The sequence below is a fragment of the Vipera berus genome, assembly GCF_964194415.1.
Source record: "Vipera berus genome assembly, chromosome: 9".
NCBI lineage: Eukaryota > Metazoa > Chordata > Lepidosauria > Squamata > Viperidae > Vipera > Vipera berus.
Window position 1 is genome coordinate 6,908,392 of NC_138212.1, and position 11,249 is coordinate 6,919,640.

At 40.8% G+C, this 11,249-nt stretch overlaps 1 protein-coding gene across 1 annotated transcript; it reads right to left on the reverse strand.

Moving 5' to 3' along the window:
- Positions 1-3,959: 3,959 nt before the first annotated feature.
- Positions 3,960-11,249, reverse strand: LOC308671872 (protein NKG7-like; the record flags this gene model as incomplete). The annotated part of the gene is made up of 5 exons (XM_081334355.1): positions 3,960-4,006; positions 4,323-4,457; positions 5,739-5,888; positions 8,525-8,769; positions 11,239-11,249. 5 exons carry the CDS (start codon positions 11,247-11,249, stop codon positions 3,960-3,962), a joined length of 588 nt encoding a protein of 195 aa, XP_081190481.1.

The following is an 11,249-nucleotide window of genomic DNA, read 5'->3' on the forward strand; positions in this document are numbered from 1 at the left end:
CCCAAAGAAGATGGAATCAAGCTATTCTCCAAAGCACCTGAAAGCAGGACAAGAAGCAACGGATGGAAACTAGTCAAGGAGAAAAGCAACCTAGAACTAAGGAGAAACTTCCTGACAGTTGGAACAATTAACCAGTGGAACAACCTGCCTCCAGAAGTGGTGAATGCTTCAACACTGCAAGTTTTTAAGAAGAGACTGGATAGCCATTTGTCTGAAATGGTATAGGGTTTCCTGCCTGAGCAGGGGGTTGGACAGATGACCTCCAAGGTCCCTTCCAACTTTACTATTATGATTATGATTATAAAGCCTAACGTATGTGCTGAATGGAGAAATTCTAAACTGTTAGGTAGGCAGATAACAGCTAAGTGTCAGTTTGAAACACAAAGATAAAATGGACCTTAGGCTAGCAAACCCAAGTGGTGGCTAAAGTGTTAAAACAAACAGCACAGATGCAAGAGGGCTTTCTAGAAAAGAGGAAGCAGGTACCATATAAGGTAGAAGTTTTTGATAGAATGCTGTGTCAATTTTTGTGTAAGGGAATAACAAGCTGATGTACACTTCATTCTAGGTCCACCTTGTGTGCACCCATGTTCGCAAATACGTGAATAAATTCTTTGCTGCTTTCAAGTTATTGTCTTGAGTAGTTCCCTCTGCTTTCCAACAGCTTCATCTTTTAAGGCAGAGGTCTTCAAACTTGGCCCTTTTATGACTTGTGGACTTCAACTCCCAGAATTCCTCAGCCAGTGTGCCTGGCTGAGGAATTCTGGGAGTTGAAGTCCACAAGTCATAAAAGGGCCAAGTTTGAAGATCCCTGTTTTAAGGCATAGGCTTATTTGTTTAATGACAGGCCACATTTTTTTAAAAAAACACCCAGATATGTGAAGGCCCTTTTACAGGCATCGCTTGCCACTTGTCTTAGTGATCAAAATAGCTCATGTTTGCAAAGGGATCATGCAATCTCCAATATACATATACAAAATACATATAGAGGCAAACCTCCCACATCCTTACAAGTGGGCAAGTCTACAAAATTAAAACCAAACATAAGCCGAAAGAAGGGAGGGGAAATTAAAATTGTCTTAGCTACCAGTAGAAGGTAGCATTTCTTCTCCAAATTTTAGAATGTGCTTGCATTCTTCTTTCTATCCATTCTCCTTTAAATCTCATACATGTCCAACTTTCGGGAGTGGGACAAATGAAAGGGGAATGAATAGCATTTACTTTAGAAGACAGTATGAAGATCTGTGTCCATCAAGTTCTGTATTTCTCCCTCTGGAAATAATGTTGCTTATTATGTAGAATGGAGAATTAAAATTAAAGAGGCCATTTCTCCAGACTAAGGACCCAGCAGCCCAGGATAATGAACAGATTAGCGATTCAGTTCGGTGCCTGGTGGATGCAGAAGATGAGGGCTGATTCTGATTGTGTCTAGAACACAGGTCTGCAACCCGCGGCTCCGGGGCCGCATGCGGCTCCTTCAGCCGTCTCCTGTGGCTCCCAGTCCTCTGTCATGTGCAGTCCCCCCCCAAAAAAAAGTGGGACTAAAAAAGTTCAACCAATCAATTCAAATATGCAGGGTAGGTGCATATCTCGCCTTGGCTCCACTCTTCAGTCAAACCCTGTTCTGTACATGCACGCATGTACGCACATGTGCACAGATTTTTTGCAGCTCCCAGTTTTTGCTTTTGTGAGGGAACCGGTTCCGAGTGGCTCTTTCACTGTTTCAGGTTGCTGACCCCTGGTCTAGAAGAATCAGAAGATGGATTGGTGCTTTATGGTCACAGAATGGTGCTTGAAAAATCAGACCAAGCCCTACCAGATCTTTCACATCAGTTCACAAAATTGGTTACCTTCTCATGGACCGTACACCCCACATATTCCATGGCAAATTGTCTGTTCTACATATCCTCCCTTTTCCTCTATCATAATGGGTTCTCCTGTTGCCATACCTGTCCACCATATTTATGTTGGGGGTTGAGTCTGGAGAAGCATCAAACCCTTCAGAAATAAATCTAGTTGCCTAGGACACTACAGCTGCTCCAGTCACTGCCAAGCAACATAACACTTGACCAATCAGATTCTTGGAAAATTCTACATGTGGAAATTTAAACCAATCAGATAAGCAACAGGAAAAGTTGTCCTCCACCATTCCGGACAAGTTTGAAAATGCAAATCAGTCAACCTTCTATTCCGAATGAAAGAAAAATTCAGTCATAAGCTTGGAAAATTGAAAAAAAAAATCTGAAATAAACAGCAGAAAGTTATATAAGAGTTCAATAAACGAACTAAGGGTACACATAAAATTGGGATATTGAAACTTTTACAAGAAGATATTAGAATCAATCACGAAGAAAAAAACAACTCCTTGTGGGAAATTGATCCTGTTTTGGTTTTTGTAGGACATTACAAATGTAAGCAACTTCATGATTTCAAAAACTGAACACAAGACGGGATGAGATTTTAGCATAGCTGGCTCAGGAATTCTGGGAGTTGAAATCCAAAATGTCATAAAAGAGCCAAGGTTGCCTACCCCTGCCCTAAATATGTTAATCTGTTTTATTTGTATTTGACGTCAACTCAAATGAGGCATGAAAAGAAGTGCTTTTATTTATGATGTTTCTTCCCCAGTCCCTCTTCTAGGGAGCTCAAAATGACATTTGTTGGTTCTCTCTTCAGCTCTCTGTGGCCTTCCAGCCATCACGGGAAGTCAGTCAGGGAGAGAAAGAACTAGGTCCAACATGTCAAGCTATGGTTTAATGAATCGTGATTGTTTCAATAAAACATAGTTGACTGGGTTGATGCTCATGTTAAGCCAAAACAAATTACGATTGTTGTCTATGTAAAGAACGCATCAGGACCACCCATGAACTTTATGACTAAGCATAAAGTTTAGCTTTAGCCTACGTCAAATCCTTTATATATCTCACCATGACAGGGTTGCTTTTCTTTTTTTTTGAGGGGGGGGGGAGAAAAAAAGTCACTGCATACACTTTAACACTGAAAAATTGCTTCTTTAATTTCAAACAAGACAGGCATGATCTAAAAAGACCTCAAGAAAATCTGGGTGGAACAAAAGAGGCTAGGCAACCATGGGGCAAAATACATAGTTATGGAAGAGTTGATTGACAACCACTAACAAACAAAATCATATTCATATATGTTTTCACTGACAGATACAATCCACAGGTAAATTGATCCCCACAAAGAGATATTTACACAACAGAGTCACATGTGTTTGCACAATCCTCAGACAACAGGGCCTAAACAAAATGGACTCCACTATTCTCTTCAAGATGTCCATTTTACCACCTTAGTTACACTTGTGTTATATGCACTCACTTACACCTGAAGCTAATGTTCCTTCAGCAAACCTACGCATTGTCTAATTCATTTTCAGCTGGAGAAAGGCTGAAATATTGTCTGCCTTGGCTCACCACCACAATATAGCGGTACCTTTTTTGAGGTATTATTTACAAGACATGAGGTATAATTTACAATAGCCGCCATGGAGGAGTGTCACATGCTCCTTTTCTGTCGCTTCCTTTCTAATTTTCTGTTTCAGCCATCTCTGACTCATTATGATAGTCAACAGGTTTTAAATTAGTATGAGCTGCAAGTCAGAACTGGAAACCCAGTTTAAAAGTGAAGAAAGCTCCTGTTTCCCCCCCCCCCAGGTCATAGTTTCTGGGTTGTCCTAACAAGCCATAGTCATTTCCAGTTATCATACAATATTACATGCCAATGTTCTGTCAGTCGGGGAGAGAACTGGCTGATAGCCATTCCTAGTAGCAAAACATGGTCCAATTACATTGGAATAAGGAGAAATGGGATACTGTCTTCATATACCCAGAATAAGGTTGCATTTGTCCCAGTTCAATCCTCTAGTGCATAATCGTTTCCATGATTATGAAACCAGTAAATGTGTTATGGGTTTAAAGTCTCAGTGGAAGGGCCGATGCCTAGACTAAAGAAATAATGGTTTTTTCAGTCAGCAAAAGTAGAATACCTGGGGGAGAAAGGGAAAAAAAAGAATCATATAAGTCACCTGTCAAAGCTGGAGATAGTAATATTTTTATTTATATTTATTTATTTGGTTATTTTTTTAAAAAAAAAAGTTGCCTGATGCTTAAGTCTTGAAAATTCAGATATTTTGGCCTTCATCTCCCAACTGCTCCAGGCAGCTTGGCTGAAGGGAAGAAACTGTGAAATCCTTCAAACCATTGCTAGTGTCAAAAACACATGGACATTAAATGTAGAAAAGGAAAAGATAACTGCAGGACTTCTAGGCCTTCTTAATAAAATAAAATAAAATAAAGACTCACCGGTAATGATGTACATAAGAATGGAGGCCCAGCCCAAGCTGAATGATGTGCCAAATACTACTAAACGTTGGGCGTATCCTGGGGATCTCCTAAGAATGGCTGTAAACACAGACATGGCAACCAGAATGAGGAAACCTAGAGCCAAAAGAGAAGGCAAAGGAAGTGTGGAATGGGAGTTGGAGAGCAACCTAACAAACTCACCCATCAACCACGTCGTCAAGGCTGCTAGGAAGCTGGACCTCATTCTCTCCAGGAAAGAATACCATGGCTGAACCTTATCCACTGATTAATACTGCAGCCACTGTGGAAAACCTCTCCTGTTCACCAGCTCTTAATTGAGATTTTGCCCTGGGACAACAGAACTGAAGGACCACCCAATCTAATTATCCATCAAGCACAGGGTCATCTATATGAGTAAGAGTTATACCATAATAACCAAACAGGAGGTCCAACAGCATGTAGCTAGGTGACTTGAACTATCTACCAAGGCCAAGCTACGTCTCACTATTTCTTTCTGGGCTGGAACAGCTGGTCTCTCTCCAGCCTTGTCCCTTTGGATTGTGACCTTAAAGGCAGGGGAGGGGGAGAGATTGTCTCTTTTGCTCCCTCTTTTTCATTTGTCTGAGTGACTTTGGGAAGCAAGCACTGCCTGAAAAATCCCCTTTTGGCTTTAGACAAGCAGTCCAACAGCTGGAATAATTGGAAGAAATACCTGAGTTCAGCCTTAGGGCATCCTTCATGCAAAGCACAGGTCCAGCCCCTGAAGAACAGCATCTGTGTTTACAAAGTCCCTCAAATAAGGGCTGAGAGCTGCTTCTGATGTAAGTTCCAAAACGATGCACGAACAAAGGCCCTTCCTGAAAGTTTTGTCCTGAGACTTTATGGAGATTCTCAGTCACCCAGGTCATGGTTGTCCCAAAGGTGCTTCTTCAGGAGGCAACTGGACTTTCTTGTTTTTCTTTGAAGATGTTTCGCTTCTCATCCAAGAAGTTTCTTCAGCTCTGACTGCATTCCTTTAGAGAGTTCCAAGAAGGCTCCACGCCCATTGGCAGCACTCAGGTGGCTTTGAGGACACAGAAGAACCACCAAGGGGCTTCAACGACTCTCAAAAAGAAGGCAAATGGCCAACTGTCTGCAAGGAGTATAAATCCTTCCATTCCCCCACCATCCAGTCAGAGTTGAAGAAGCTTCTTGGATGAGAAGCAAAACATCTTCCAAGAAAAAAACAAGAAAGACCAGTTGCCTCCTGAAAAAGCACCTTTGGATTTTGTCCTGAGACTGTGCAGCAGCCGCAGAAGTACATGATACCAAGAAGAGACCCAGCTGCTTTAAAGAGTTGCAAGCAAAGGCTATTTTTGCACGCTGTGCCCACTCAAAAACGCCTTTCTGGAATGAGTCTAAAAGCTTTTTACCAACCTGCACTGAAGCTGAAGATGGCGGCTGCTTTGATCACCGATACGTTGTATAGCTTGTTACGTTCAAAAGAGATGCAAATGAAAATCAACCCTATGAAGCCACAGAAAAGGGCCATCAGCAGGAAGGTGCGGGTAACATGGATGTGCAAAGCTGTGCCCAAGAAAAGAAAGAAAACATCAGTGTGCGTGGGCATGTGTAACTGCTGTCAACGCTGCTAACATCGGATGTTTTTGCATTGACAACAGATGGAAATGTAGCCATTTTCTTCCTTTTGCTTTTAGAGTTAGATAATGCTGGGGGGGCGGTATGTAAATGAGAGTCAAGCTAGACATAACAACACTGAACCTAGCGTGAGAACCAAGGTTGTTGAAATCAGAGATGATAAACAATTGGCGGGCTGGAGAGCTGGAGAGGAAGCCTGTGCTTCAAGCTAATTGGGGAAAGTGATTTATGACTGCAAATTGGAGGAGGGAATTGTGCTTTCATACTACGTGCCCAGGGGAGGGGAATTCAGTTTTTTGGCTTCGATTATGTAAGTCCCAATATTATGCTACTCGAATAAAAGATTCATTAAGGTAAACAATGCCTCAAGGTTCTGTTGAAGAGTTTCATCTGTCGGAACCATGACAACTGCAGCCTCATAACCCTGTTCTTGCACCTCAAGGAGAATTCCAAAAATTCTGCACCATTTAGTAGCAAGTTGCCGAGTCTAAATAATAACCCTCGTAAAAGGCATGTTAAACCTCCAATACATTTTATGTCCCACTTTTACTAACACAGCTACAACTTCACATGTTAAAAAGAAAAGTGAAAATTTCAGTCAGTCTGGTTCATCGTTGCTAGCAACCCTTGTATGTGTGTGTGTGTGTGTGTGTATATATATATATATATATATATATATATATATATATATATATATATATATATATATATATATATATATATATATATATATATATATATATATATATATATATATATATATATATATATATATATATATATATATATATATATATATATATATATATATATATATATATATATATATATATATATATGCTGAAATTAAATGAACCAGAGGGGTCATTACTCTTGTTATCAAATATTTAATGGTGAGAATGGAAGTGAGATCTGATTTTTTTTTTAAAAAAAAAGCTGGCTTTTGCCTCATTGCTTAGTACTGTCAACGCTGCAAACATCGAATGTTCTTGCTTGACAAGAGATGAAGAAGTAGCCATTTCATATGTTAAACTTGTGTATTGCTTTAAGAGATTAAGGTTGGGAGGGGGGAAGAGGAGGATTGTACCTTCAAGGCCATCTCTAACTAAAGAAGATAATACCTTAGGGAAACTGATTCTTTAAATTAATTGGAGAATATGATTAATGACAAAATTAGAAAGGTGGAGAATTGTGTTTTAATATATTGTGCAAGGGGCGGAGATTTCAGATTCCAGCTTCCTTCGAGCAAGCATTTGCCGGTGTATTAGGCTGAATAAAGGACTTTTAAGGTAAACAATGGCTCAGAGTCACTTGAAAAGCCCATACATCGTCGGAAACTTGACAAGTACCTAATCTCTACCTAGACATTAATTGGGATGTTAATTCAGAAATTTGGTCCCAGTAGGTAGCAGGACCTAGCCAAATTTGTCTGATCTCGAAACTAGTAATTGCATGGGAAAATCTGGGCTTGGTGTAATGGAATGTGCACCTGCAGGAGCAGAGGGGGAATCCTGGTGAAACTGAGCTTCCCGGGAAAGAAGCTTGGATTAAAAGACTGTGCGGTCCTGAATCGGGGATAGGAGAGGGAGGAAGGAAGAGGTTCAGGCTGGCCACAGCCTAATATCTCTCAGGATATATTTAGTAGATTAGAAGGTATAGCTTTAATTAGGGAAGATTCCGACTATTAGGTCTAAGCAAATAAAAGGTTGGTCTCTCTGGGCTTGGGTCTAAAAGTAAGAGGCTAGATTGGAAAATCAGATCGACATCCTGGAAAAAAGCATGGGCAAAGGCGTTACCTTTTAACGTTCATGCTAAATTCTATTTGTTTTATTTTGTCCTGGGCCAGGAAAAGCCACCACCAACTAGCAGGTCCAAGAGTTGACACAGCAGCTGAAGTGGGCCCGAAAGGACCGAAATTTGTCTTTTGAGAACGGATTGTAAATTCATCCGTAGTTCCAGCAGCCTCTTATTGCTGAACCCCTTTTTTCCCTCAACCCCCAGCCTGTTTCTCAGGGTTCTTTATGTGGACACAAATGGGAGAAGTGAGCACTATACAGGTAGTCCTCCATTTGCAACAGTTCATCTAGTGACCATTCAAAGTTACAACAGCACTGGGGAAAAAAGTGACTTAGGACCATTTTTCACACTTACAACCGCATCTCTGGGGTCACTTGATCAAAATTCAGATCCTTGGCAACTAGTTCATATTTATGACCTTTGAAGTGTCCCGGAGTCATGTGATCCCCTTTTTGAGACCTTCTGATAAGCAAAATCAATGGGGAAGCCAGACTCACTTAGTGACACTGAGGTTACTAACTTAACAAATGCCATGATTCACTTAACAACTGTGGCGAGAAAAGTCATAAAATGGGGCAAAACTCACTTAACAAATGTTTCACTTAGCCACATAAATTTTGGACTCAGTTGCGGTTGCAAATTGAGGACTACCTGTACTTACTGCTTTTGCTTCCTGGAGGGAAGGCAGAATATAAACTGAATGAATATTTTTTTAAAAACATTACAAGACGGAGTGGAGAGATTAAGACGGAGTGGAGAGATCGTACCTAAGAGATTAAACTGGTACAGGTTGCATTTTGGATCTAAGCAGATGTTCCAGAGTCCACTATGAACCATGCCTCTGTGAGTTGTCTCCAGTACCCAGTAAGAGGTACTCAAGGACATATATTCCAACAGCAGACTTCCAGCTGAGCAAACGCCACTGCTGATCTTCAGGGGTTGAGTGAAGAAAGACAAATTTATCTCTAAACTGGTGATACTTGTTAACGAAACTGCAGTGGAAGGGATTTCTCTAGAGGGAGGATGAAGAAAAAGACTGTAAATTTAGAGTCATTATGATTGTTTCTAATTTATTTTTTTAAAAAATTCCTGATTAATGGTTGTTTGGAGGAAAGTCCTGGATATTGATTGCAAGATCTGGTAAAACATGGCAAGGATCTCCGATTGTAGTCCTAGGACCTAGGCCTAGGCTGTACTGAAAACATTCCTCTGAGATTTCTTGTTCCACGTGTTCCCTCACTTAGGAGTAAAATGACCCAGCAGGATTTTCCAAAGCACCAGAAGGCAAGACAGGACAATACAAGTCAAGACAAGACACCATGGATGGACATTAATCAAGTGAAGCAACCTAGAATTAAGGAGAAACTTCCTAACAATGAGAATGATTAACCAGTGGAACAGCTTGCCTTGAGAAGGTGCTCCATCACTGGAGGTTTTTAAGAAAAGATTGACCTGTCTGAAATGGTATAGGGTTTTCTGCTTGAGCAGGGGGTTGGACTAGAAGACCTCCAAGGTCCCTTCCAGCTCTATTTTGATTGATTTTCACTGATGGAATTGTGAGGCTTCTCCTTGGAAGGCCAGACTGGAAAAAGTCATCAGGCAGACAAGAATCTAGCAACTTTTGATCAGGATTTTTTATCATTGAAAAATTAAGAAGCCATTCTGAAACACTTATTTTTCTGAAATATTATCAAATGTTATCTGGTTATGGTGAAATTGAATGTATTTTTGTGCATCTTTTTTTTTCCTTTCCAAGCTATGCAACAGACTGGATGGGTCCCTATTGATTTCCATCATGTCTGTTTAATAATAGCCAGGTCTAATATTGGGTTGTTTACTTCTGACCACATGACAGTCAACTTTCAACAAAAGATGAGATCACTGCATTTTTAGCTATGAATGAACACATACTCAAGACCTCAGGATTAAAGATGGCCAGGGAGTTAAATATGGGTCCTTTTTATCCCTTTGGAGCCTTTCCCCTGCTTCCATTAAATTCCAAGAGAAGAATTTTAGACCTGGTGTAAGCATCTCAAGGGACGTGGTGGCTCAGTGGGTTAGGACACTGAGCTTGTCAATCAGAAGATCGGCAGTTTGGCAGGTCGAATCCCGAGTGCCGCGTAACAGAGTGAGTGCCTGTTACTCGTCCCAGCTTCTGCCAACCTAGCAGTTCGAAAGCACGTAAAAATGCAAGTAGAAAAATAGGGACCACTACAGTGGGAAGGTAACAGTGTTCCATGCACCTTTGGTGTCTAGTCATGCCGGCCACATGATCACGGAGACGTCCTCGGAAAAGCGCTGGCTCTTCGGCTTTGAAACAGAGATGAGCACCGGGCCCTAGAGTTGGAAATGACTAGCACGCATGTGCGGGGGAACCTTTATCTGTACCTTAAGCATCTCACCCATGCTGATGGGTCTCAGAGAAACTAAGCAAGTCCACATCTGTTTAGGGCTTGAATGGGTGGGATTCCTGACCAAAAAAACATGATACGAGGAAAAATCAGGATGGAAAATACCATTGACCAGATGCTGAGGACTCATTCAAATTTGGTACCATCTCTGATTTTATTGCACAAATTTCTTGGAAATTATCTTCTTTTCTAGGTTTCTAGAAACTGCATCTTTGCAGAGTGAGGTACATCCTGGCATTCATACAGATGAGGGGAGGAAAAAAACCCTAAACATCTGTTTGGTTCAGGCTGGGTTCAGGCTGGCTGGGGAATTCTGGGAGTTGAGATCCTCACTTCTTCAAGTTGCCAAAGTTGAGAAACGCTGTATGGTTGATGCTAAGTTCGTTGATTGACGTTGTTACTGTTCATCCTATCACCATACGTCTAAAATACAGTAACTCCATTTAAAAACAAATGTTATTGATCATGAAGCCTGTAGCTGTTAACCAATCTAATACCGTAATTTGAATTGCAACTGAACAAACATTAAATCAAACTATATGCCAGGGGTTCCCAACCGGGGGTGCGAGACGATATTCTAGGTGGTGCGAAAACTTGGGTTTTCAAAATTAGAGTGTATACGTATAATTCTTTGCCTTTATTTCAAACTTTTGTAAGGGGTGCGAGAATATATCAGTAGCGTTCTAGGGATCTGGGGCATAGAAAAGGTTGGGGGCCGCTGCGATATGCACATTTATCCTTCCTTTCCACTTGAAAAGTTGCTTCTTCTTTATAATAGTTAACTGAACTAATTTATGCGAACAGACTTCAACTACATACAACCTCTAACTTTTCAAATGGGAATGTGAAAATCTGCACACAAAAAAATTAATCACAAATGCAGCGATTCATTATTTCCGTGGATGTTTTATGGCGCAATCTAAGAACCACCATTATACTTTCCTCGTGTTGTTATATGAATGGGGGAGGGAAGAGGACAAAATTCAGGTCAAGATGTCCAGTTCTTTTTTTTCTTTTTTTTAAAGGCCTTACCCCTTTCTCCCTCCCACAACAGGTCCAAACAGCCACACCTTTCTGCCAT